The 25623-nt window shown below is 38.0% G+C and overlaps 6 protein-coding genes, 15 long non-coding RNA genes and 2 other non-coding genes across 23 annotated transcripts, besides 1 other annotated feature; 10 read left to right on the top strand and 13 right to left on the bottom strand.

The window, feature by feature from the left end:
* The first annotated feature begins 11 nt into the window (after window positions 1-11).
* Window positions 12-2354, top strand: vac8. Its single transcript, NM_001021144.3, has 6 exons — window positions 12-80; window positions 126-208; window positions 271-391; window positions 551-910; window positions 1027-1920; window positions 2002-2354. The coding sequence occupies exons 1-6, from the start codon at window positions 53-55 to the stop codon at window positions 2166-2168; spliced, it is 1653 nt and encodes a 550-aa protein (NP_595238.1). The 5' UTR covers window positions 12-52; the 3' UTR covers window positions 2169-2354.
* Window positions 1198-1441, bottom strand: SPOM_SPNCRNA.4783. Its single transcript, NR_194139.1, has one exon. It is a non-coding gene; the product is annotated as a non-coding RNA (long non-coding RNA).
* Window positions 2101-4817, bottom strand: rga6 (Rho-type GTPase-activating protein Rga6). The gene has a single exon (NM_001021143.3). It carries the CDS (start codon window positions 4713-4715, stop codon window positions 2514-2516), a length of 2202 nt encoding a protein of 733 aa, NP_595237.1. The 5' UTR covers window positions 4716-4817; the 3' UTR covers window positions 2101-2513.
* Window positions 2555-3243, top strand: SPOM_SPNCRNA.4782. The gene has a single exon (NR_194138.1). It is a non-coding gene; the product is annotated as a non-coding RNA (long non-coding RNA).
* Window positions 3686-4464, top strand: SPOM_SPNCRNA.4781. The gene has a single exon (NR_194137.1). It is a non-coding gene; the product is annotated as a non-coding RNA (long non-coding RNA).
* Window positions 4570-6548, top strand: SPOM_SPNCRNA.4780. Its single transcript, NR_194136.1, has one exon. It is a non-coding gene; the product is annotated as a non-coding RNA (long non-coding RNA).
* On the bottom strand, window positions 4813-5805 carry SPOM_SPNCRNA.315. Its single transcript, NR_150724.1, has one exon. It is a non-coding gene; the product is annotated as a non-coding RNA (long non-coding RNA).
* On the bottom strand, window positions 5906-7845 carry gpd3 (glyceraldehyde 3-phosphate dehydrogenase Gpd3). Its single transcript, NM_001355894.2, has 2 exons — window positions 7781-7845; window positions 5906-7237 (listed from the first exon to the last, which is right to left on the bottom strand). Exon 2 carries the CDS (start codon window positions 7229-7231, stop codon window positions 6224-6226), a length of 1008 nt encoding a protein of 335 aa, NP_001342712.1. The 5' UTR covers window positions 7232-7237; window positions 7781-7845; the 3' UTR covers window positions 5906-6223.
* A 1243-nt stretch (window positions 7846-9088) lies between these two features.
* Window positions 9089-9586, bottom strand: SPOM_SPNCRNA.313. The gene has a single exon (NR_150723.1). It is a non-coding gene; the product is annotated as a non-coding RNA (long non-coding RNA).
* A 916-nt stretch (window positions 9587-10502) lies between these two features.
* On the bottom strand, window positions 10503-11330 carry SPOM_SPNCRNA.312. The gene has a single exon (NR_150722.1). It is a non-coding gene; the product is annotated as a non-coding RNA (long non-coding RNA).
* Window positions 11331-11445: 115 nt separating this feature from the next.
* Window positions 11446-11900, top strand: SPOM_SPNCRNA.4779. Its single transcript, NR_194135.1, has one exon. It is a non-coding gene; the product is annotated as a non-coding RNA (long non-coding RNA).
* On the bottom strand, window positions 11642-15024 carry def1 (RNAPII degradation factor Def1). The gene has a single exon (NM_001021140.3). It carries the CDS (start codon window positions 14899-14901, stop codon window positions 12010-12012), a length of 2892 nt encoding a protein of 963 aa, NP_595234.1. The 5' UTR covers window positions 14902-15024; the 3' UTR covers window positions 11642-12009.
* SPOM_SPNCRNA.4778 lies at window positions 12037-12746 on the top strand. The gene has a single exon (NR_194134.1). It is a non-coding gene; the product is annotated as a non-coding RNA (long non-coding RNA).
* Window positions 12877-15079, top strand: SPOM_SPNCRNA.4777. Its single transcript, NR_194133.1, has one exon. It is a non-coding gene; the product is annotated as a non-coding RNA (long non-coding RNA).
* A 235-nt stretch (window positions 15080-15314) lies between these two features.
* Window positions 15315-15536, top strand: SPOM_SPNCRNA.4776. The gene has a single exon (NR_194132.1). It is a non-coding gene; the product is annotated as a non-coding RNA (long non-coding RNA).
* A 199-nt stretch (window positions 15537-15735) lies between these two features.
* Window positions 15736-15806, bottom strand: SPOM_SPBTRNAGLY.06. The gene has a single exon. It is a non-coding gene; the product is annotated as a tRNA-Gly (tRNA).
* A 531-nt stretch (window positions 15807-16337) lies between these two features.
* Window positions 16338-16802: a sequence feature (RNA overlapping with rRNA (SPOM_SPNCRNA.4775) was converted to a misc_feature.).
* SPOM_SPRRNA.30 lies at window positions 16657-16841 on the bottom strand. Its single transcript, NR_151416.1, has one exon. It is a non-coding gene; the product is annotated as a 5S ribosomal RNA (ribosomal RNA).
* A 96-nt stretch (window positions 16842-16937) lies between these two features.
* SPOM_SPNCRNA.4774 lies at window positions 16938-17650 on the bottom strand. The gene has a single exon (NR_194131.1). It is a non-coding gene; the product is annotated as a non-coding RNA (long non-coding RNA).
* Window positions 17573-20868, top strand: tre1 (Transferrin receptor-like protease Tre1). The gene has a single exon (NM_001021139.3). It carries the CDS (start codon window positions 18268-18270, stop codon window positions 20650-20652), a length of 2385 nt encoding a protein of 794 aa, NP_595233.1. The 5' UTR covers window positions 17573-18267; the 3' UTR covers window positions 20653-20868.
* SPOM_SPNCRNA.4773 lies at window positions 18301-23252 on the bottom strand. Its single transcript, NR_194130.1, has one exon. It is a non-coding gene; the product is annotated as a non-coding RNA (long non-coding RNA).
* On the top strand, window positions 21149-24840 carry rsn1 (Ca(2+) transporter Rsn1). Its single transcript, NM_001021138.3, has 2 exons — window positions 21149-21997; window positions 22034-24840. Exons 1-2 carry the CDS (start codon window positions 21825-21827, stop codon window positions 24456-24458), a joined length of 2598 nt encoding a protein of 865 aa, NP_595232.1. The 5' UTR covers window positions 21149-21824; the 3' UTR covers window positions 24459-24840.
* On the bottom strand, window positions 23584-24890 carry SPOM_SPNCRNA.1371. Its single transcript, NR_150248.1, has one exon. It is a non-coding gene; the product is annotated as a non-coding RNA (long non-coding RNA).
* On the bottom strand, window positions 24849-25500 carry SPOM_SPNCRNA.1370. The gene has a single exon (NR_150247.1). It is a non-coding gene; the product is annotated as a non-coding RNA (long non-coding RNA).
* Window positions 25501-25623: the final 123 nt, after the last annotated feature.

The following is a 25623-nucleotide window of genomic DNA, read 5'->3' as shown; positions in this document are numbered from 1 at the left end:
TACTGTCACTTAACTTCCTCCAAACACTAAACAATCATATAAACAAAGTCAGATGGGCAATTGCTTGTCTTGTTGTGAGAGTATGAGTGCTTCTTTAAATCAAAAACTTATTAACAAATACATAGAATCAAAAGATGAACAGTATGAGCCTCTTTTGGCCGATCGGGAGAGGGAAGCTGTTGCGGATTTATTAAGCTTTCTTGAAGATGTTAGTGAATGTCGATTACTTTAAATTCTTACCTTCTCTTGACTAACGTTATCTTGTTGTAGAGAAATGAAGTCAACTTTTACAGCGAGGAGCCCTTACGTGCTTTAACCATTTTGGCATACTCCGATAACCTTGATCTACAGCGTTCAGCAGCGCTTGCGTTTGCAGAAATTACTGAAAAAGGTAATGACATAAAAACAATAGTTTTGGTTTAAACAATTCCCAACTTCGGAAATGAACAATGAGGTCTTGATTTAACAAAACGGAAAGAATATATATATTGTGTTATCAACTTTCTTTCTTTGTTTTTTTTACAGTGATTGACTAACACACTTTTTTTAGATGTTCGAGAAGTTGATCGTGAAACTATAGAGCCCGTCTTGTTTTTACTCCAGAGTCCTGATGCTGAAATACAGAGAGCTGCCAGCGTTGCTTTAGGAAACCTTGCTGTAAATGCCGAGAATAAGGCCTTGGTCGTCAAATTGAATGGATTAGACCTTTTAATTCGTCAAATGATGTCTCCTCACGTTGAAGTCCAATGCAATGCTGTCGGTTGCATTACTAATTTAGCTACCCTTGACGAAAATAAATCAAAAATAGCTCATTCTGGTGCCTTGGGCCCTCTTACCCGTCTTGCCAAAAGCAAGGACATTAGAGTTCAAAGAAATGCAACTGGAGCATTGTTAAACATGACTCACTCATGTAAGTTATACATTTGTCGCTAATTATTTGTTAATCTATTGAGCTTTGTTTTGAGCAAAAAGTTTCAATTAGTGGTTGTCTCATAATCTATGGATATCAACTAACTATGATACTAGATGAAAATCGACAGCAACTTGTCAGCGCTGGTACTATCCCAGTGCTAGTATCTTTGCTTCCTAGCTCTGACACTGACGTTCAATACTATTGTACTACTTCTATTAGTAATATTGCTGTTGATGCAGTACACCGTAAAAGACTTGCCCAAAGTGAGCCGAAACTCGTTCGTTCTCTTATTCAATTAATGGATACTTCAAGTCCTAAAGTCCAGTGCCAAGCTGCTTTAGCATTAAGAAACCTTGCCTCTGATGAGCGTTATCAAATAGAAATTGTTCAAAGCAATGCCCTACCCTCTTTATTAAGATTGCTTCGTTCTTCCTACCTTCCTTTAATACTTGCTTCCGTTGCCTGTATCCGTAACATTTCTATACATCCTTTAAATGAGTCTCCGATAATTGATGCTGGTTTTCTTCGTCCGTTGGTGGATTTATTATCTTGTACGGAAAATGAAGAAATACAGTGTCATGCTGTTTCTACCTTACGAAACTTAGCTGCTAGCTCGGAGAGAAATAAGCGCGCTATTATCGAAGCTAATGCTATTCAAAAACTTCGCTGTTTAATTTTAGATGCTCCTGTTAGCGTGCAAAGTGAAATGACTGCCTGTCTAGCCGTTCTTGCTTTAAGTGACGAATTCAAGTCGTATCTTCTTAACTTTGGTATTTGTAATGTTTTAATCCCATTGACAGACTCTATGTCGATTGAAGTCCAAGGCAACTCTGCGGCTGCTCTGGGTAATCTTTCTTCTAATGTCGATGATTATAGCCGGTTCATAGAGTGTTGGGATTCTCCAGCTGGTGGCATTCATGGTTATCTGGTCAGGTTTTTAAGTAGTGAAGATTCTACTTTTGCCCATATTGCTGCTTGGACCATTGTACAATTACTAGAGGCTGGTGGTAAGTTTTTTTTAGAGAATTTATTGACGATTTTGTCTACACACGATATACGGAATATATTCTTTAGCTAACTCATTATAGTTCCACGTTTAACTGCATTTATACAATCTAGCGACGATATCATCGAATTACTTAATGACATAGTTGCTAGAGATGCTAATAATGGAGAGTATGAAGATGGTGAAGGCGATGTTATATTATTATCTGGCCGGGCATTGCATTTAATTGAACAGGACACAGATTCTTAATTTTTATTTTTATTGGCACATTATATTACCCTTCATCTCTTTATATTTTTACCGTCTCAACCCCGTTTGCCAGTTCGGAAGTCTATTTGACTTAATGACATGAATCACATTTTATTAATGATTAGTTTTTTAGAAGATGATAAAAGTTCGTCCGTAGTTGATTCCAAATAATAAACTTATCCCTTCAACACCTGAATAAAACATGTGACATGGAAAAACTAACATGCATATCTTAATAAATACTACTATGAAACCAAAAAATATCAAAATGAACCTAAACTTTAAGAGCAAACAAATGGTTGTAATATATGATAAATAAATGACACCGAAAACAGAAATCCTTTCTTAAGATTTCTTCTTGTTTGATCGGAATTTACCAAACAGTTTTGTCCACAAACTGACCCTTGGAGATGCCTTTTTATTAATCTTCTGCGATTTTTTATTGGTTTCCGAAGAAGCAGTAACAGTGACCGGTGACTTTGCGACGATCGGTTTTGTATTGTTCACGAATGGCGGTGATGTGCGAGTTGACGGTTTACTATCTGTAGCAGCTGAAATAACCGACCGCGATGAAATGTTATTAGCAAAACTCATGGAAGGAACAGCAGTATCAGAAACGGTGGAAATCTTAGGCTGGGGCTGTTGATTGTCAACAACGACTTTGGTACTCTCATTTGCTACAGCATCATCATTTTCTTGGTTACCCGATTCATTATCGGAAGAGTCATTGATTAAAGGAAGCTTCGAGATATGCTTAACATTAGGATAACTTTCCTCAGATGCATTCACATTTTCAGGTATCTGTTCTGGAGAATCTTCTTTCGGGACTGCAGGAGTAAAAATAGCAACTTGGTCAGTTAACCCAACATCAGAAAAACAATTGGGTATGTCGAGAGAATTGATTTTAAGTAGTACCTCTGGCCAGTGAATAATCAGTCCCTCTACAATCTTGGCTTCAACTCTAGCCTTTTCGGTTTCAAATCTCATAAGGTCATTCACATTTCCAGAAGGACAAGATTTCGAAAGATCAGTAGAAGAGTTACCCAACAATAAAGGACCAAAAATAATACCAAGGGCTTCCGGCTTCATCAAAGTAGAGTCTTTGGTATTTTCCATTCCATTTTCCAACTCTTGAGTCCGTGTAGCTATTTGATGCAATAATGCTAGTAGAGAGCAAAGGATAGAAAAGCGCACGTAAGAATCTATTTGTGAAAAGCAAAGAGCGGCCATTTCATTCCGGATGTCTATAGGAACCTTTACTCTACTTGAATCAACGTATAATGGTACTAAAAGATTCAATATATCTTTATGCGTAAAAAGGCCACCTGGCAATAACATAATGTACCGTTTTAAGACAGCTGCTATATCGATATAACTTGGAAATCCAATACGCTTAAAAATTTCTGATGTTTCATCAAGCCAAAAATGAGGTGGAGAATAAAAGTATTCTGTGATTGCTTTTATTACGGGACCAGAACCACTAATGCGGAAAATTCCCGGTACATGCAAAGCATTTAAAGATAGAAAATGTACGCATTGAGCAAAAATATGTGGGAGCAACAAAGAAGGAGGTGCACATTCAGGAGTGGGAAATGTAAATTTGCAAAGATTTGTGGGATCTGACGTTAAATCGCCGATAGGTTTACCAAATACGGAAGGATTATGAGCAATTGCATTATGTTGATGTGCATTACGATGAGGAAATTTAAAATAATTCGTTAAAGAACGACGATGCAAGCCAGTGGACTGACGTTTTGGAGAGTAAGTAAGAGAGGGGCGGCGGAGGATAGAGGACCAAGATCCCTTGGAAGGGCTTCGCTTTGGAGAATCTTGAGAGGCATTGAACTGTCTTTGAGAGCCAAATGAAGATGGTGGGTATTGGAGAGGTTCCAACGTATCTGATGAGGATAGTTGATTCGTAGCCGACAAGGAGGGAGAATCTTGTGAAGTTTGTAACTCGTGTGAAAGGGAGCTTAGATTTAGGGATGACCTCCCTAGAGGACCATTGTTTGAAGGTTTATCAAACCGAACTTCTGATACTGCGCTTTCTTGAAGGTAAAAGCTAACATGTTCTAGGGAGGACGGAGTATCTCTCTCTTCCAATAGTGTCGAGTGTATCAGCTTAGTAGGGGATCCACATGGAGTGAAATATTTATCAGTATGAGCATCTGGAGGTGAAGAACTTTTGGATTCATTAAATACGCTATCGTCGGAGTACAGAGATTGTTTAACCTCTTTTATCTGGGAAACGTACTCCTCGAGATTAATTTCGTGTATGTTGTAAGTCTGAGCTAGCTCACGAAAGCGTGACAAGCACGAATTTTGCTTAGTAAAGAAAGGAGCTTGCTGTCCCTCCAAATTGCTTGCAGATGATGAAATTGATGTGGAAAGGCCATTTTCCACTTTCGCTAACGATCCTCCCACCTCTAGCGACGGTTCTTCGAAACGTTTCTCATCGGTCTGCGCATTGCTAGACAAGACGACATCCTTGTGCTCTTTCAGGTCCCCAAGAGTTCCATTGTTGAGAGTCGAAGGATTTAAGGTCATACTTCTCCCAACAATTTCAAATTTTACTACACGAGGTTTTCGAGGCCCGTAAAAGCTATAAACCTCAATATATACTCTCCACTGATAGAATTTTGAAATAAATGTCGATTAGAGAGACGTTGGCTTTGGTAAGAACCGTTCTACATCCGTTACTTACTAAGAGGTTCAGCCAAGTAGCAGGCGTTGAAAAGTAGAGTACGAGCCGAAGCGAAAGATAGGTGAACAAGTAGTCACATATTGAACGAACCAAAAACTCATCTTCTACACGGACTATTGTAATTTAAGGAAAGACAGCAGCTTTCAAACTCCCATGGTGCAGTTACTAATGGAAGTATTCCACTGAGAAATCTGAGAAGCAATCTTATTATTAGTTCGTAAGGAATTCAAATGTTTGGCACCAAAGCAGATATTGTTACTATATGAATTGATAATTTAAATAACAATCTCATGCTTAAACACACTTTCAAGCTATTGGAACATGAGACACAAGTATAAACAGTTCCATAGATGAGCCTCGCAATCGAGCGATTGTTTCTCGCTTAGATATAACTGTATTTTTTATGAGGGTACATGTGACTAGCAATGCGGTATCAAAAAACCAAAGGACAAAATACAAAAAACAGGATTAGCTGTTATCCAGAAAAGAATCAAATGCAAGCATGAAATTTTTTGAATAATTTTCTGAAGCACAAACAGCTCTAAGTATCAAACATTAAGAGTTGCGAGAACCGCCTAAATGGAACACTCGCTTTCATCATCATACTTGATGGTCTGAGATTGATCTGGAAAGTGGAGTGAACGAACACTAAGAATGAAAATGCTAAATTTAAATTGCTATCTATTAATATATAATTTTTCTTATCGTTTGACTTACACTTCCATTCTAGAAACTTGCAAATAGGGGCAGTAAAGATAGGCAGCAGAGGCCCTCAAAAGGACTGAAAAATTATTTACTTCACCCAAAAAAGCGTGGGCCAAGTTTATGGAAACATCTTAGCGAATATCTATCATCAAGACGAAAACAATTATCTCAAATGCAAACGGTAATAGAATGCTAACAAGCAACTATGATAACTATATAATGCTTTATAAATCAGTCTACCTTTTTTACCTCCAATAAACTACCACATTTCAAATCAAAATTTTCATACACCACATACTTTACGGATTTTTTACACATTAAAAACAAGTGAAGAAAAAACAATTCATTTAAAATTATATCTTAATCTATTTCGTAGAAAGGTCGTCAGCTATAGAGATCGCCCTAGGAGCGCAATCAAAATGATAACGTGGAATAAAAGAGGAAAATCTCATACATGTCTATCATTATCGTAGCAAACCCCAGAAAAGGAAAAGGGGGAAAACAAGCATAAGAATAAAAAACCAAAAGTTCGCACATATGTAAGACCCCCCAAAACCGAACGCATGTTCAGTTGAATAGCTTGGAGTTTAACAACGGCTGATTAGAGAGATATAGATTGACGACGGAATAAATCGAAAGAAGCAATCTAATCCTTGGAAGCAGTGTAGGCAACCAAGTCAACAACACGGTGGGAGTAACCCCATTCGTTATCGTACCAAGAGACGAGCTTGACGAATTGAGGAGAAAGTTGGATACCGGCAGAGGCATCGAAGATGGAGGAGTGGTTGTCACCACAGAAGTCGGTGGAGACAACAGAGTCCTCGGTGTAACCCAACACACCCTTCATGGGACCCTCAGAGGCAGCCTTGATAGCAGCCTTGATGTCCTCGTAGTTGGTAGGCTTGGCCAACTTGACGGTCAAGTCAACAACGGAAACATCGGGGGTAGGGACACGGAAAGCCATACCGGTAAGCTTACCGTTAAGAGCGGGAATAACCTTACCGACGGCCTTGGCGGCACCAGTGGAGGAGGGGATGATGTTGGCGCTGGCGCCACGACCACCACGCCAGTCCTTCTTAGAGGGACCGTCAACGGTCTTTTGGGTGGCAGTGGTAGCGTGAACAGTGGTCATGAGACCCTCTTCAATACCGAAGGTGTCGTTGATGACCTTGGCAAGGGGAGCCAAACAGTTGGTGGTGCAAGAGGCGTTGGAGATAACCTTCTCGGAGGGGTTGAACTTCTCCAAGTTAACACCGACGACGAACATGGGAGCATCCTTGGAAGGAGCAGAGATGATGACACGCTTGGCACCACCCTTCAAGTGAGCAGAGGCAGTCTCCTTGGTAGTGAAGACACCAGTGGACTCAATAACGTACTCAGCACCAGAGGCAGACCACTTGATGTTGGCGGGGTCACGCTCGTTGTGGACATCGATGGAGTGACCGTCGATGACAAGCTTGCCACCCTTGGTCTCAACGGAGCCCTCAAAGCGACCGTGGGTAGAGTCGTACTTGAACATATATGCCATGTAGTCAAGATCGATGAAAGGATCGTTGACAGCGACAACTTGGATCTTGCCAGTGAGGATGGCGTTACGGAGGACGATACGGCCAATACGACCGAAACCGTTGATACCAACTTTAGGAATTGCCATTGTTATCTGAAAAGAGTTAGTAAGAAGAAGAGATCAAAGAGGAGAGAAAAAGGCAAAAAGAAGCGAGAGAGGGAAGAAAGCGAAGAGAAGAAGAAGAAGAAACGATGAGCGTCATTAAAAGAAAAGATATCATTATTGAGAGAAGAATAGAAAAGAAAGTATACTAAAAACAGCAGCTTTGTCGCTTTCGGCAAGTCTATTTTAATTTCTGACCAAACTGCCGTCAAGCGAAAAATAAAGCCTTCTTTACCGAAAGAAACGGAAACTAACGAATCTTATCACGACTTCGTTGTACAATTTCACCATACTGGATATGACATGTTTTCGTCATGTCAAGTAAAATCAGAGAGCCTCTTCTCTTGGCAATCTCACTGACCATTTTCATTTCAATTCATCGCTCAAAATCCATCTTTTTCAACTAAAAGAGAATATCAAAAGAAAATATCCCTTCCTTTTCCTCAATCTATTTTTCCCTCTTGGCAGGTGTTTGACACATGTCACATGTCTCACCAAGCCAATGCTTTGCCAATGCCACAGCGCATCACATACCTAATTAATTCGATTGCTATTTCTCAAAACCAAACAAGTACTATTGCTGATTTCTTGATACTACAAAGAAGCAGACTGGCCTACCACTCCTATTTATATTGTATGTGTTTACGCTAGAGTTGTCATGCCAACGACGGTATCGTAAGCGGCGATTTCCGTGTTCGGTACTTGGCAGATCGGATAATGAAATTAGCGGCCTTCTAGATAACTTCCCATGCGAATATTTTTGGCTCATAATCATACAACAATCGACGCATTGCGTTGACCTTTCCCTCGCCTCGCTTGACAGGAACGAGAGAGGCAAGGATGGAATGGCATGGAATGGATGAGTTGGGATGGCGGTGGAAAAGAAAAAGAAATGTAAACAATGAGTGTAGAGGAAAGAAGAAGAGAAGAGAATAGCATAGCATAGCATAGCATAGTAATCAAGAGGACAAGTGGGAGAAATGAGACAAGTGGTAAATCCAAGTCAACTGTGAAATTTCGAATGCAATTGGATTCAATCCATTTCTATTGATTCTATAAAAATGTTCATTTACTTCACTATTCATCGACTCACTTCACTAATAGTCATCGAGTATATCTGCTGTGTGTGTCAGTCTCGTCCCTTCCATCATCCATCAATCCGCCCTTGGAATGGCGTTTCCAATGCCTAGATGGAATGGAATGTTTAGAGGGTTGGCCCAGTTAGCTGTTGTTAGGCTGACGATTCTTGCATTGAATTGCATGATTTTGTTTGACCGTGCTAACAGGGCTATTAGCAAGGCTCATGGCATCCCAGCGGCTCCTCGGGAATAACGAGGTGCAAAGTCTCGTTAACATCATCTGTTTGTGAGGGAGGATGGAGGAGGGTAGGAGGGTAGGAGGGTAGCGAAAAGGTAGGAAGGGAGCGGGTTAGACGTGGAACATGAAGGAGAAGACATAGAATAACAAGGAGAAGATATAGAACAATTGTTTACAGTGCACAGTTTGGAAAAGAGATTCAGTTGGAAAAGGAAAATCGTTGATGTTGAGATTGTTATTGTATAAAGTTTTTGCTTTCTATTGACATCTCTCATTTACCTACTACCACTTTCCACTCCTTTTTCTCTCTCTCTCTCCCCCCCTACTTTATCGAGTTCAACAATACTCTGCTGTCCGACTATACTGAACTACGACGCTTTGCACTATGTTCCTCTGCGCTTGACTGCCCAGGACGTTCCTTCGGTTAATCGTAAGCTGTTTCTTCGGAAAAAATTGATCGGCAGTTGGGACAATTTGAGTTTCCGGGGCGGTTACAAGGTCTTGTGATGGTTGGCGGATTCGGATTGAAAGAACCCTAATTCACCTTCTAGAGAAACCTTATGTGAATGAGCTGACGAATCAACCATCGACGAGGATCCTTTCAAGGTCCGGGATGCGCTCATCCTCAAGTCCATACTGGTTCCGAGAGTTTCTATTGCGTCACTTTTTATGTAGGCGAAATTAATTTTGGCGGGCCACCGTCCGATAAGAAAGGAAAAGGAACCGAAGGAAGCAGGAGGAAGCAGCTGAAACAGCGCGAGACTCACATACAGAGAGTGAGGAATAACACAGTAATGCAACGTAAAAACAAAGCCATCAAAAAAGAACTTTGCTCTATGGAAACACACTGTAAGCAATGGAAACCCAGAATTGTTGTCTTCATAAAGGTCAATGAGTAACACAAAAAAATATGAGTTTTTAATCAATTGACTACTTCAATCCATTCTTTCTTCATTCAATTCCCATTCCCATTCCCTTCAAACGGCCGAACTAGTTTCTTCCTTGTCCTCCATAACGAGCAGTGTCAACAACGTGCACTATCCTAACGTAGAGTGTCATTCTTTCCAAAACATTTTAGCACATTGCGTTACCTCATGCATCACAGTAATGGGGTCCAGCTCGCTTGCTAATTTACCCATTCTCCTTGCAATCCACCCCGCACTACACTATGCAACATACCGTGTTTCACCGTCGTCTCTCCATATTCGCTTGAGTTCTTGGCGTTCTCGCAAACAAACTGGATGTCTCATAAAAGGAATTCCTCTTTTTCTTTTCTTTTTTTTTTTTGAATCTTTCTTACTCCCTTTGTCCTTCGCACACTTGATAAAACAGAGGAAATTGATTTTCAACAAAGCAATTGACTTTAAACTAAATTCACTTTGTTGTTCATTCACTTGTTATCCATCGATTTTGTTCGCTTCCTCGCTTCCAATTCAATTCATTGCACTCCCACCTACTGTATTTCTTCTCTTCTTCAAATTTTATTCCAGACTCTTTTTTTTTCGCATCATCCCAAGTCACATACTTTACAATTCATTTCGCATCGTTCTTTTTCTTTCGCACGCATCCCCCGCCATCCTACATACTATTTTCACATTTACTCTATCCATCCCAAATTTACCCTAAATTATCTACCACCATTCAAATCCGCTCTCTACCCAACAACCTCATTTACATGTGCCAATTCCTAAATCACATGTTTACCATGATATGTCTAACGGTATTCGAGGCGTGATTTCTAAAAAGTCATGCAATTCAACATAAATTTTCCCCAAAATTCATCGATAATCCTGTTACCTTTTTTTGTTATAAATATTCATTCCCTTTTCTCTTTTCTTTCACATTTGTCAACGCATTCTCTCACCGTTTCACTTGTCTCAATAGCTTTTTTACAAGAGCGTTCACTCCCATTTCACTTATTTCTTGTCTCCATTTTTTAATTCTCTGTAAATTTTATCCAATTCCTTTCTCAATTGCTTTTATATCGAGAAACGAATTAATTTCACCTGACTATATTGATTTGTAACCCAACCCACTCATCATTGATCGCACTTTTCCTTACCCATTTGTTTACTGGATTCCATCCGATAACCTATGCAATCCTAAAATAGCGAGACTCGTGAAGTAACATACTGCGGGTCTCGCTATTTCGGTGGTGGTTTTCTTCTCACTATTTCTCTATTTCACGATGGGCAAATTTTTCTTTATGATGAAAATATCTTTTTCCCTTTCACGTTCCAAGTTCTGAAATCATTACTTACAAATTACTAAATTTCCTTTCTAACATCTTTCTCACTACTTTCCTAAATTACTCCTCGATGTGTTATTGCCATTGCTCCAACTTTCTCCGTTCTTTATACTTGAAATACAGTTAACCCTTTATAATGACTACCATTTTACTTGCTATTACGACTCGCTATTTTTGCGTTATATTGCTACTATTTTCAACCTTATAGGAATTAATGTTTCAAGACATCGATCTATTGAATTTAATTGGTTTGATTTGATTTGAATTATAATCTACTAGGAGTCTTTTTCCTTTTCAGAACTTTTTCTACGTTTGTGTATGACACTGTCTCTTCTTCAACTACATCTACATGAACGAATCTTGCCAGTAGTGAAGGTTAGACATTCTATTTTTTCATGAGAATTTTACAACAGCGACATGCTGTTTTGCTAAATTTGGATGTTTCAATTTGCTATATTTCTAGAATCAATAATACGTATTATACAAATTTGCTCTTCATTTCAATGTAAATAAAAGTATCAAGTTTTTCTATTCAGTAGACTTAGCGTATAGGGTTGACGTAGTGTTGTTGACTGAAGTGTGGCATATATTACTAGCGAAGCTTTTTTTTTTTTACACTTTGCTTTAGCGAATTCGCTTAACATTTGCCGTCAAAAATTGTTTAAAATAGGAATGCCGAGTGAACCACCCCCCTAAATTGCCAACTGATTAAACGTGTTTCATTAGCACTTGACTTTTGGAAATATAATAATCATTACTTGAAACTAGTTATCCCACTTCGCATTGCTTACCCACACCTACAAATACCTTAACATCAAATCTTTATTTACCCTTTCCCTCTTCCAAAACGCCAGTTTGTTTTAATAATGCAATAAAAAAATACTCTATGAACATACAAGGAATTACCATATAATGGCAACATTACGGCGTGGTATGATATGTTATGATATGAACAAGCAACATTTCAAACTACATAATTAAGCACTATCAAACAGAAAACACATGTGACCACATAGCCATATAAATCACACACATATATATATTGAAAAACTTCATAAATTCGATTGTCCCAATAAAATCGATTTTACCCTTCCATTAATAGCATCTTGTCCGCAATTATTTTTAGCCTATTTTTGAATCCTTATAAAAAGCATTTTCCAACTTCTACGTTATCAAACTTTTTGATCATAAGTTCAATTTAAGCATTACCGTACCAACCTCCTGGTCGGTTTATAAATGACTGGTTGTATGCATTATAGCCTCCTAATCCATTACTACCTGCATTGGTAGATGCTCCAGAGTTGAACGGAAACCCAGCGGGTTGGCTGTTTGCATTGTTGACCTTGTTAGCATTGCTTTGAAAAGAGGTTGTCTGCTGAGTAGCAGCATTGGTCAATGGCGTTTGTTGAGGAGGTAAGCCATAAGGAGAGGCCGCATTGGCACTAAGGTTTTCAAAACTTCCAACATTACCCATAAACATACCAGGAGCCGCACGTCCCATCCCTGACATGGAAGACAAACCACCCAAAGTACTTGACATGCTGTTCGCCCCGGTTACGCCTCCATTTCCAATCACAGAGTCACGATGTCCAGCCGCTTTCTCAGTCATGCCGCTAGTATTTGCAGTGGCATTATTAATTGGGTTGCTAGTTTGTGTTCCACTCATACCACTTACATTGCCAGGCTGTTGTCTGTTGTACACGTTGCTGTGTCCACCAAAGATGGGAGGGAAATCATTAAAGCCGCTCTGAGACATGTATCCTTGCTGGGGCTGTCCAAACTTGTTATTATTGTAAGGCATCGTACCGTATCCATAAGACACATAAGGAATAGGATACATTGGAGGAAATGCATAAGGTTGGGGCTGTTGTTGAGAAACAACAGGGCTAGGAGTCGCTGTTCCAGCAGCAGGTAGAGAAGTAGCATTAGAAGATGCAACCTTGTTATGCATTACCGAGTGCACATCTGGTGTATTCGACGCACTACCAGCGACATTATCATATTGTGAGTATTGATTACGCTCATTATAGTAATGAGCTGCTGGTGCAGCTTGACCATATTCAATAGGAGACATAGTAGTGTATGCTGGATGACTAGTCTGTTGATATTGTTGAGAAGTATTTGAAGCATATCCCAATTCAGTACTATGGTCGATGTGTTGAAAATTGTCGAATGGGCTATTGGCGGAGCGGTTTTCCACAGGATTCATAAATCTAGAAGAATATGGAAGTGCAGTTGTCTCCCCAGCATTTGAAGATGCAGTTTCGTTGTTAAAAGCAGCTCCGGTAGACGGAGGAATAAGACTAGCACCAGCATATGGTTGAGGGGAAATTCCATGTGTAGCAGGAGAATAAATACCGCCATATCCGGCACTTTGTTTACCAACCACCGGGCCACTTGTAGCACTTGTGGATGCAGCGGGTATAGTCGTTTGGGCTGATACTTGAGGAGGGATGGCCGAGACAGAAGAGGCGTTTCCACTGGCCGGTAAATTTACATCGTGTAAACCACGATATGGTGTCTCGTTAACATGAGATTCCTTCAAGTTTTCGGGAACCTTCGATTGTGGAGCACGGCTTTCATATGCTGAAGTGTGTTGTTTCTTTGGGATTTTGGTGGATTCAGCAACTTTGCTCGCCTCTTTTTTTGCCTCTGGCTTTGGTGAAACTGTCTTTTTAGGAAAATAGGAACTTCTTGGTCCAGACTGTGCTATGTTGTCTGAAGAAGACTTTGTCGATTTTTTGTCCTCACCCCCAAGTGTCAAGCTTCCGAAACGCACTTGAACCTTTTCGGGAATAGCAGCAGTATTAGCAACAGGCATAACGACGGGGAATCTATCAGAAAGTAATCGAGCAGTAGTCATACTAGTTGTAGAGCTTTGAGAGCCAACAGCGGCTTGCTTCGCAAAGGAGGGCTTAGGTAGGGAAGCAGAAGAGATGTTGGAAAGCCCAGGAGCGGGCTTGACTGCATTTATGGCAAATGGGGCAGTACTCTTTTTGGGAGCTGAGGTAGCTGTGGAGGGGGTCGTTTCAACATTTGCGGGAGTTGCAGAGTCCTGGGATTTGTGAGGGAAAGGAACAGATGAGGATGACAGTTCAGCAGGTTTTTCGTAAGCAGCGGAAACATTAGTTTTAGAGGGTTGAGAAGGAGCGATAGAGGGTTTAGAAGGTTCGGATTCGGGAGCGGGAGCGGGAGCGGGAGTGACCTTTTTCTTCGACTTTGCAACTGAAGCCCAAGCCTTCTTTATAGGCTTTGAAGATGCAACAGCCTGATCAGCCGCACTGGTCGACTTTGCTGAGGCCGAAGTACCGCCTGCGGTGCCGTTCGTATTTGTTGAAGCAGCGGTATTAGCCGATGTTAAAACTGAAGCTTGTTCATTAGATGTAGTATGATCTTTCATTGAGGAATCTTCATTAATAGTACCAGGATCAACGGAAGAAGACACTGTCGTTGATGCAGGAGCTTTGGTAGAAATTTCTGAGGAAGGAAGATCGCCAGTACCAGCAGGCTTTTCTAAAGAGGATGGTGCATGAACGGAAGAAGGATCTGAGGGAGCTCCTGCTTTTGATTTTCGAACCCCCCGAGAAGTATCCTTAGAAGCGGAAGGTTTCTTTGATTTACGTGTAGCATTACGAAAGGTGGAAGAGACATTATCGGAAACTGGAGCATGACTTGTTGGTTTGGACTTTGTTTTAGGGATTGGCTTCTTTTTAACTTCACCCCATTTGGAGGCGTGACCTTCAGTAATATGCAATATGGTCAGTTCCAAATCCCGGTCCGCTTCTTCTAAAGCAAAACTTAAATCATCAATCGTCCAGCTAGGAAACAGCTCTTGCAATACGCTTAACTGCGAATCACGATCAAATTCGAGCTCAAGCGCATTTGATCCCTCTATATTACTAGTCTGAGACGAATTTGCCGGGCCAGATTTTCCTTTGGTGCCTCGCCTTCCCTTCGCTCCTCTCTTGGCGGAAGAGGATGAAGTTTTATTATCTTGCGATATATTTAACGCTGTATCTGTGTGTTGCTTTTCTGAAACTTGTTCGGTATTTCCGACCTTCTTTGGCCGAAACTTTTTATTCTCACTCATTTTTGATTCTACTTTTCTTTACAAAAATTAATACAGGTCTTGAAAATCGACAAGGCACGTGTATTCGTGCTTCAAGACGATATGCAAGATTTTTCGTGTTATTTAAGGGTAGTGGTTCTGGCTGCGTTTTGGTGTCGTGCAGCATAGTGCTTTTGCTTAAATGGAAATTGCCTATACCAGAGCAAGGTGGTAGTGAATGCGCTAAAGTGCAAACTATAGCTTTCCTTGAAATTTTTATACATAGAAAAACTTATAACGTTATAAAGAACAATGTTATTGTTTAAATTTTACTTTACTTTTTCTTCATTTTTGCGATTACCTTTTCTAAAAGCTTGATTTATATAGTAGTGGAGTGCAGTTTACTATTGTATTTAACGATTTACCGTTGTGTATCTTTATTGCTCTTAAGACAATAGCTAGTTAGCTGCTTGCCTGAATACATGAAAATATGATGAAAGTAGAGCTCATTGTATTAACTTTTCTATTGCCCAATTTCTTCGATACTGTTAAAAGATGTGCAATTCGTTTAGCTAAATTCAAGTTGACTAAACACCTTTCGTTCCATGCTTTGCTATTACAGATTCCTAACACGTTGGTATGTTTAGAAATTTGCAATGCAATATCGGGTATTCAGTTGGTCAATTTATGAAAACTTTAATTACTGCTTCAAGTAATAATCCATCCGTTCTAATTACGCGGCTTCAGTAACATTCGAAGCTCTTCATTCACTTTGTTGGGTTCAAGTGAACCACACTTATAAACGTGATGCCCTTTATCTAAAAAAATAAATATGAAGCCTGCTAATATTAAATTAACAATAAAAACAAGAAACATTGCTTTGGCCGGGAATCGAACCCGGGTCGAATCGATGGCAACGATTCATTATACCACTAAACCACCAAAGCTTGTTAGAATGCTCTATTAAAAAGCATATATCTATTTAATTGTAGAGTTATAAAAACATAGAATATTGATAAAATAACATTATAATTTATTCAAAAAAACTAAATTGTACAGCTGAATAATCGCCTAGTTATATTAAGATAAATTCTAAAAGCATTATTATCAAAGTTTCTGTCAATGCTTATAACTAATGTGTCAAATGGTTTGATGAAGCGTTCGCATTATTTTACTATTTCATCTTTAATTTTGTCATTTTTTACAAATTTTCGTTGTTTTTTAAAAAAAATTGCTGTGAACTTTAGTAGTATCATCTCGCAATTTATATTGATTTTTCTTCTTTTTATTTTTATTTTATTTTTTTATTCAATTGTTAGTAACCAAAATTAAGTCACCATTTTTGGCAATTCAAATGACTAACTAATTATAAAATAATAAAATCAAACGTGCTAAGATTCTATGTTTAAATTGCTAAAGTCAATACTCTCTTCTTGTGAAGAGTCCATTTTCAAAACGACAACATAACAGAAAACTGTAAAGAGTAATGAAAAGAAACCCACATTTCAAGGAATAGCATATCTATCTATTGTTGCACTATAATTTTTTAACAAAAGCGGCACATTAGAAACCATTTTCTCAAATAAAAAATTGATTTTACATTGAAAACTGTCAACGATGAACAATAAACAGTGCATTCGTATGACAACAAGATATGGACAAGTTAATTCGTACGCTAGAATTGTTCTCAAATGTTTACAGATAGGTTTGATATATTTCAAAATCTTTATTTGTCACTATTTTTTACAGTATCATCAACAAAGCAGCATAAAAAATTCAGTGAAGCCGTTAACATTGTAAGAATAAAATAATATTCCGAAAAAAAAAGAAAGGAGCCTACAGCACCCCGGATTCCCATGTTGTCTCCAACCATAGTACTAACGAGGCCCTCAGACGCTTAACTGCAGTGATCGGACGGGAACTGGTGTTTTCGCCTAGGTGTGGCCGTAGACAGTTACTAAGCATATTTAATAAATTTATACACATACCTAAAGCTGCGAACAAGTATTAATCAGGTTTTGAAATAAATGTAATTTATATTCCTTCATGTGAAGCTAATAAAATAAATTGATAATAAAGATATCTTACTTTAAGTTCTCATATGTGTTTAAACTGAGTATTTACAATCCAGCATATTTTGTGTTGTTTGAGAATATGTCTCCAAAAGAAGTGCGTCTTCTTTTATATAAGTAGAAAGTAAAGGGACAAAACAATTTCAATTCTATTCATTCGAAACGCTTATCGGGAAAAGTATTTCCGATTCAGAGGAATAAAAAAGAAAGACAAAAAACTTCAGTGGTTTATTCAAATCAGCCAAGACGAGTCCCAAGTTAAAACGACAAACAGTATTTTAACATTATTGAAAATATCATAAACTAAACCGATTTCAACCCTTTCCAAAATCGACCCTTCTCGAAACTATTGGAAACCAGTTTATATGTAATACAATGGCAAGACTGAATTTCTTATAGTATGTAAAAGCACTGTTTTAAAGCATAATGAAGATATCTCTAATCCCAAATAAACATTGAGCTTGCGAAATTTACGAAGCATATTAGATTGTGTATCTAGAGGTGAGCCTACTTTTTTTATTTTTCTTGATTATCAATGAAAGAATTCTAAAAAATATGTAAATTAAATAGATATAATGTTGAACTTTCGTTGGCTTGTGGGTTGCCATTGAATAAAACTAGTTCATTATCCACCACTTTTCATCAGCCACCAAAAGCACATTCTGCTTAAACGTTTGGCTACAAAGCACGGACACATTGTTTTGCCCTCATTGATACTAAAGTACGTTTCTGATTGAATAGCAGCGAGACTTAGTAGCGTGTAGTCGCTTGACAGCTTTCTTTTTCCCTTCCGATAATTACAACTACTACTTTCTATTTCGAAAGCGTAAAAGTAGTCTTTACATGCTGTATTTTACTGTTATTCTTTGTTATAACAGGTTTTAGAAAAGAAGTAAAATCTTTTTCTTTTCAGAACGGTTATTCTTTTGGTTTTGAAGTTCCAAAATTTCTTTTGTTTCTAGCGCATTTAATTATTTTGAAATATTATTGGGCCTGCATATTTGTTCTTCCTTTTCATTTCTATTTGTGTTCATTCTTTTAATTGTTTGCTTTCGTTTTGTCTTTTCCATTTTTTTCTATATACTTATTCGAAAATCTCATTTACGAAATATATCATCCATCACATCTCACATCCTTATCTGATACTTATTTATTACACATTTTCGACAAATTAGAACTTCCCTCTTAATATATCTTGCGCTTATTGTCTATATGAGCAAAGTCGTCGATTCTTTTGATTTCCTTTAGTTATTATAACCCCCCCTTTTTTGTTGGTTTCTAATAATTCGCATTACTGCGTTTAACACATATATTCTTTCTATACTGACTAAATGAAATGACTGACGAGAAGCATGTTTACGTTCCTCCTCCAAAGGACCCTCCTAGCTATGAAGAAGTAGCTCTTCATTCTGCTTTAAACAATTCTGCGCCGCCAAACGACGGTGAGCAGAATGAGACTTCGATGGAAGAAATGGAGATTATCGAACCCCCATCTGAAGACAGTTCAAGGTTTCCGTTGTTGCGTACAAAACTTGCTGCCATTCATGAAGGATGGGAGTCTGCTTGTCATTCTTTTGAGATCAGATTTGCTTCTACCTTTCACCGCATCCCGTTTCAATTTTTATATCTAGCTGTGATTGCAACAGTAATTATTCTTGCTAGTTATTACGGCTACTTTGATGGTGTACCTGCTTGGCGTTCTGTTCATCATTACGGTGAAGATGTTCTTTTAAATTACATCAAGGGATGCGATATATCAGATACCCGGCAACAAGTAATGACTCTTTCTTCAATCCCTCATTTAGCTGGTACTGTTGGGGACTCCTCACTTCTTCAGATGATCATGAACAGGTTGTATTATGAAAAAGGAACTATTGTTGATTTTAGAGAATTTTATGCTTATCTTAACTTCCCTCAATTAGTATCACTTTCGATAGACGGCGATGATTCTTTTCATCCATCTTTGATTGAGTCTTACCAAGTTGGGGGCTATGACGGGGTATCGATCCCGACTCCGGCAACTTTTGGAGGCAGCCCATCTGGTTTCGTGAATGCACCTCTTGTGTATGCTAACCGTGGAAGAATTGAGGATTTCGAGTGGCTTGTAAATAGTGGTATTTACGTAGAATCTAGCATCGTACTTGTTCGAGCAAACCAAAGCGATTTTGCATTGGCGACGGCTAATGCAGAAAAGTACAACGCCTCTGCTATTTTGATTTTCGAAGATACTTATCTGACGTCTCTCGATAATTTAAATCAGGTGTACCCAGCTGGACCTTATCCATCCGCAAATTCTCTATATCGAGGAAGCGTCGCTAACCATTATTATTACGTCGGCGATCCGTTAACACCAGGTTGGTCTGCACATGAAGAAACAAACCGTATTTCTCCAAAAGACGCGAATGTATTGCCTTCTATAGTGAGCATTCCAATCACTTTCAATGACGGTATAGAATTACTCAAGAGACTACAGGGGCATGGACATTTAGTCAAAGATTCCAACTGGTGTCAAGACCTGGCTCCTGTCTTATCAGAAGTTTGGACTGGCTCCAAAATAAGCTCTCCCGGTTTAGAAGTTAATGTTTTGCAAGATATTGAGGATAAGCAAAAAATAATAAACATAATGGCTCAAATTGATGGTTATGAGTCAGATCAAATTTTGGTAGTAGGAGCTCCACGGGACTCCTGGTGTACGGGTGCCTCTGATTCATCCGTCGGCACTTCTCTTTTAATTGATGTTATCTCAACGTTTGCAAACATGGCGCAAGATTTATCTTGGAAGCCAAGACGTACTATTGTATTTGCCAGCTGGGATGCAAGGCAGTTCAATGCAATTGGTAGCACAGAATTTTTGGAATACTGGAAAGAAAGTTTAGAAGCTAAAGCGGTTGCGTACATAAATGTGGATGTTGCAGTCAGTGGTGATACTTTTACTGCACGAACCGTTCCTGGCTTAAAAAAGGTTATCCAACGAGCATTTGATGTTGCGAATGAGGAAGACGAGATGAAAGCTGCGAACATCATAACCGATGACTTCGATTACACATCGGACCTTACTTCGTTTTTAACTTTTGCTGGAATCCCGGTAGTTAACTTAGCATTCGAAAGGAATGAAGAAAATCCAACACCCATGCCATTTCTCGGCTCTTGTGAAGATACTGTTAGTTGGATTGATACTTTTGGTTCTGAATATTGGGAGAATGCTGCTAGATTAGGGAAAATATGGAGCTATCTAATATTGTTTTTAGCGAATGACCCGGTTGTTCCTTACGACCTTGAAGACGAGATAAATGGTGTTGGTGAAATGCTGAAACGTATACCTGAGATACCAGGGGCTAATGCACTTGACTTGCGCAAGATCAATGAAGAATTCTCTGAGCTTTTAGAATCCTTAATTCGTTTTGAGGATGAAATCAGAGAGTGGAAATCGTTAATGATGCACAATAGCTATACCGTCTCTGTTAAAAAACATCCAGAGCTTGAAGGGTACAATGCTAAACTTGCCAGATTCGAGAGATCATTCCTTGATGAAGCTGGCCTTCCTGGACATGAATGGTACAAACATTTAATATACGGCCCCAATTTAAGAAATTCACATTCACAGCTATTTCCCTCTATCTTTGATGCTTTACTGTATGGTGACGTTGAAGCTGCTCAAAAAGAAGTAAAAAGGATTGCCTTAGCGTTAGATCGAGCGCACAATGAGATTCGTTTTGCATAAAGGTTTTTTTTTTTGATTCTGGGAAGTTTTCTATAACTCAAATCTTATAAATAAACTATCAAATCGTGTTGAAATCTCAAAGTTTATTATGAATCTCCCTACAACTGTGATATTCCTACTTTATCCATATTAATTACTCACTCTATTTATTAAAGAAACTGATAGTAACACTATATACTTTTTTCTTTTTTTAACAATAAAAGTTTTTAGATAATTGTATACTCATATTTTTATGGTGGTGTATTTCCCTTGAGATGCCAGAATCCCTTTGTTCTTGAAAAATTTCTTTGTCTGCAAATGATTAAGTTTCTTTGTTTTTATAGTAAAGTATACGCTTTGTTTATGTATAAAAGGATTATAGATTAGCTCTTCTCCTTTACCAAGTAAAGTCATCTGAGGTTCGTCTATAAGCCACATTTGTCTAGTTGCAGGTTTCCGAGGTCACTTAATAATTTGATACATACAAAGTTGCAGTTTCGACGGCTGCTAGTAACTTGCGCTGAACTAAACACACAATCTTTAGGACTAATAAATATACCACATAATTTGCTTTTAAAAGCCTTGAAAGCTTTATCAGTTGCCTTTAGTGCGATAGAACAGCACATTTTGAGCTGTTTTTTCTTTAAAAATACAACGAGGAATTGTCTTCACGGTTCCAGATATTCTTGTAATTGTTTTTTTACGGATTCGAATGTATATATTGATTGATTTAAAGATCAATTAAGATTTCGATTTTTTAAAATTTTTGTTTACACATTCCAAGTAAATTATTTTCTTTACGTTCGCTTCATATGATTCAAAGCAAAAGCTTTTGTTATTAAAACCTTCCCAAATCTTTATTGGCATCATATATCTTAATCGTAAACACCCCGTTTATCACTCGTTTTTTAAAGACCGTAATAATTATCGGACTCGGTTTTTTTTCTTTGATCAAAATCATTTGCACAGCTTTATCTTTTCATTTGCGAAGTCTTTAAAACCTTCAGACATAACCATACCGTGTTTGATTTTCTATTCTCAGTATTGAGAAATTTTTTTGCTTTTACGTTTTAGCACTCTATTATAGTCAGGAGAATTGAAGTAGAGTCAGTGACCGATTGAAGAAGTGATTTGAAGCAATTTTGGATTTTCGTTTTCTTCATAAAGCACTCTATTCTCATATGGTTTTTACAATGGTAATTGAGAAACGTGAATCTTTCATCGAGGTTGTCATTAATAGTCTTCTAAATGACAATCCTGCCCAAGCTAAATTTGACAAGTATTCAATTCTTGTGTCTCTTGGTTTTTCTTCTCTACTTTCAGTGATTTTGCTGTGCATATTTACGCTTCTCAGGACAAAGTTTAAGTATGTTTATACTCCACGCCTAACGTCGTTGACTAGCACATACGATCGATGCATTCCTCCTATGAAGAAGAGTCTTTGGGGTTGGATTGAGCCATTATGGTCTATCAAAGTAGAGGATTGCTTGTATAATATGGGAGCGGATGCCGTTATCTCTCTGCTTTTCTCTCGATTTTGTAGGGATGTTTTCCTAATTTTAGCTGCAATTTGTTGTACTATCCTTATTCCAATCAACATTGTCGCTACTAACAAAACTCTTGCTAATTCTGACTCGCAAAATGCTTATGCGAAACTGTCAATTCAAAATGTTACTGGAAATTGGACATGGGCTCATGTTGTTATCTGTTATGTCTTTAATGTCCTTGTCTTGTTCTTGTTAGCCAGATATTACCAAATTGTGATGAGAATTAGACAAAGGTATTACAGAAGTCCTACTTATCAACAATCAATGAGTTCTCGTTCCTTGTTAATTATGGATATCCCAACAACCATGCGTTCCAATAATGGGTTATCTATACTTGCTTCACGTTTGAAAAGCTCTGAAGCACCTATGCATGTTCATATTTGTCACGCTATAAAAAATCTTCCAAAAATACTTAAAAAGCATGATAATGCTGTCCGATCTTTGGAAGCGGTTTTGGCAAAATTTTTTAAGAATCCTAAAAAGTTGCCAGATGATAGACCAGTACGGAGAGTAAAGCAAGGCTTACTCACTTCTGAAAAGGTTGACGCAATTGACTACTATTCTGCTAAAATTGAAAATTACGGTTTACGGGTCGATGCTGCTCGGGAGTCGCTATATGAAAATGAATTTGAGCACTACGGATTCATAACGTACAAATCATCTTATATAGCCCATGATACCGCCCGCCATAATTCCAGAGTTGCTGGTGCTTCAGTTAGTATGGCTCCAGAACCTTCCGACTTCTTATGGGATAATTTGTCATTGGCGTGGAGCACAAGGTTATTCAATCGAATGATTGGAAACATATTGTTTATCATTTTAATTATCGCTTGGATTATTGAAACCGCTTTGGTTGCAATATTCATATCAAATTTATATCACCTTGGTAGTGTTTGGCCCTGGCTTCAGCAGCAGCTTACATCTCGTTCCGGTTTTTGGTCAATTGTGCAGGGTATTTTGAGTCCTGCAGTTGCGGGTTTTACATTTATGATTTTGGAAATAATCATGAGACGTATCTCCTATTGGCAAGGAAGTTTCACTAAGTCGTCTAGAGAACGTGGTGTTTTAAATAAACTACACATCATTTTCACCCTTGACAACTTCATCATTTATACCTTGATGGCTGTATTCTGGAGACTAGGTGTAATTATTGCCTATAAAACTAAGGAAGAAGGTAACTTTGCCGAAGGCATGTCGGCGTTTGCAACATTTGATACTGTTGGTTTGTCAGTTAGTTCTTTTGTTCAATTTTCAACCTTTTGGATTATGTTTATCGCTCACTCTACTTGTTCTTTTTTTGTCGAAATTGCTCAACCTATAACCTTGACAATTCGATTAATAAAGACAAAGTTTTTTTCTCCTACTCCTCGAGACTTACTAGAGTGGACCGCTCCAACCAAGTATGTTTACAGTCAAGTTCTCAACAAGTTAATATACTTTTTTACTATTGCTATTTGTTACGCTTGCATAAACCCTTTGGTCCTTTTGTTTGCAAGTGTATTGTTTTGCGTCAATTACTTAACACAAAAATATATTTTGATGTACGTATCAAATTCCTCAACCGAAAGTGGTGGTGGGTATTGGCGCCCAGTGGTGAATCGTATTTTACTGGGATTAGAATTAGCAAACATAATTCTGTTTTTATGCTTGTGGGTACAGGGAGGTCGTGTTCGCGCTTATTGCATAATTCCAAACTTTTCCTTTGCCATTGCCTTTAAGATATGGTGCATGTTTGCTCTTGATCCAAAATCTCATTACATGATTGAGGATCCATACATGAAGGTTGTGGAGCCCTTGGAAAATGAGATTAGTGAAAGTGAAATGTGCTTTGGTCATCCATCCACCTATGCCCCATTGCTCGTGCCGATGGTTCGATCTGATGCTCGTGCACTTCTTCCCTTGTTTTACAGCGGACGTACGGAAACACATAACAAGTTTGATTTTGCTACTGACTCTGATGATGCTTCTGAGAAGCACTTACGTGGTGAGGAAGAACCATTAGAAAACGTTGATTTTGTTGATATTGATAATGTGGATACAGCCAAAGAAGTGCATGATCAGCAACAAGTTCAGCAACTCAAGAAAAATTTGTCCCGATCTTATACTCGTAGCCGTGGTGTTTCTTTAAGAGCTAGATTGAATGAGGAGGAGCTGCCTTTAACAGAATCTATTACCCAAGATTCTCAAATTAGTATACCAGAAACTCTTGAATCCCAAAGTACGGAAATTACACCAATCAATGTCTCCGAACATTATGATAAATATTACCACATTTTTTAATGGTAACTTAAACTTTTCCTTGGAATTCGAGCTTTTGTACAAAAACTTTATAACTGTTCAAATTTACTTTGGCAAAGATACATATTTGAAAACTTTTTATTTCCTTAATTCTCAACCGATTTTGTTTTGCTTAACATTTGTTTTCTATGCTCCGTTTCTTATTTGTGAGCTCTTGAGAAGAATTTAAGTGTGCTTGTATTCTTTAGGTCTCTTCTCCGACCTTTTTAAATGAAGATGAATCACCTAGATTTTGTTGTGGTGTTTACTTGATTATTTTGCGTTTGATTCATTCATTAATTTGATAGCCATCTGTTTGGTTATCTCTTTTGCGTTGTTTTCTTTCGTTCTCCTTATATTTTCCCTTTGCTTATTGTTGTTTATGTCTGCATACCTTTCTTTTCATCCCATCCCAATTTTTTTTTTTTTTTTTTTTTTTTTTAACATTTCTTGTCATAAGATCATGTTTTTTGTCTTTTCTTATTTCGCACAACTTTTTATACCTTTGCAACAAATGTCATTTTTGTTGAAACGAACATGTGATTTATCGTTCGGCAATAGCTAACTTTATGTTAAAATCAATTCTTCCCAACAAGATTACTTTTCCCACCATAACCTTGTAATTATAACAGATAGTTTGGTACATTTGAATAGATTGCTTTGACAATAATGAGTAGTAGTTTGTTAGAAATGGAGGCGCGCTTGAAGTTTTTTTGTACTTTAACTGTTTAAATAATTAAATAAACAATTAGTTTCAACAAACATCGATTATGTTAAAAAGTCGTAAAAACATGCGTCTACCAGCTGGCAGTTTCGAATCTGCTAGGTATAAATATGCAAGGCATACAACCTTTCTATGTAAAAAATATTATACATAATGTATTAAAGAATGCTAATCAAATAAGAAAAGCTTCGTATGTATTTTGCTTGCTCATAAATAGTCATTTATTTACGATCCTTCGTGCCTTCTACTGACCATTTTGCAGCTTTTATATACCACGATAAACCACGTTAAATAATTTAAATAATAAAGTCATTACTGCAGTATAATTACAGTGCAGAATGGTGTACCCTTTGTAAAATGACACTATTTTGACGTAGGAGAATAGTAGGACTGCGTTAAGCAAGAGCAGTCGAACCAACATCGCCCAATCCATGGTCTGTCGAT

This window comes from Schizosaccharomyces pombe (genome assembly GCF_000002945.2).
Source record: "Schizosaccharomyces pombe strain 972h- genome assembly, chromosome: II".
Taxonomy (NCBI): domain Eukaryota; kingdom Fungi; phylum Ascomycota; class Schizosaccharomycetes; order Schizosaccharomycetales; family Schizosaccharomycetaceae; genus Schizosaccharomyces; species Schizosaccharomyces pombe.
This window is presented reverse-complemented; position numbering and strand designations above follow the sequence as displayed.

Coding starts and splice junctions, on each gene's coding strand:
- def1 (NM_001021140.3), bottom strand. CDS start 14,901: ATGAGTGAGAATAAAAAGTTTCGGCCAAAGAAGGTCGGAAATACCGAA.
- vac8 (NM_001021144.3), top strand. CDS start 53: ATGGGCAATTGCTTGTCTTGTTGTGAGA. Junction 209..270: donor TATTAAGCTTTCTTGAAGAT/GTTAGTGAATGT, acceptor ATCTTGTTGTAG/AGAAATGAAGTCAACTTTTA. Junction 911..1,026: donor GTTAAACATGACTCACTCAT/GTAAGTTATACA, acceptor CTATGATACTAG/ATGAAAATCGACAGCAACTT.
- gpd3 (NM_001355894.2), bottom strand. CDS start 7,231: ATGGCAATTCCTAAAGTTGGTATCAACGGTTTCGGTCGTATTGGCCGT.
- rsn1 (NM_001021138.3), top strand. CDS start 21,825: ATGGTAATTGAGAAACGTGAATCTTTCATCGAGGTTGTCATTAATAGT. Junction 21,998..22,033: donor CTTCTCAGGACAAAGTTTAA/GTATGTTTATAC, acceptor GTCGTTGACTAG/CACATACGATCGATGCATTC.
- tre1 (NM_001021139.3), top strand. CDS start 18,268: ATGACTGACGAGAAGCATGTTTACGTTCCTCCTCCAAAGGACCCTCCT.
- rga6 (NM_001021143.3), bottom strand. CDS start 4,715: ATGACCTTAAATCCTTCGACTCTCAACAATGGAACTCTTGGGGACCTG.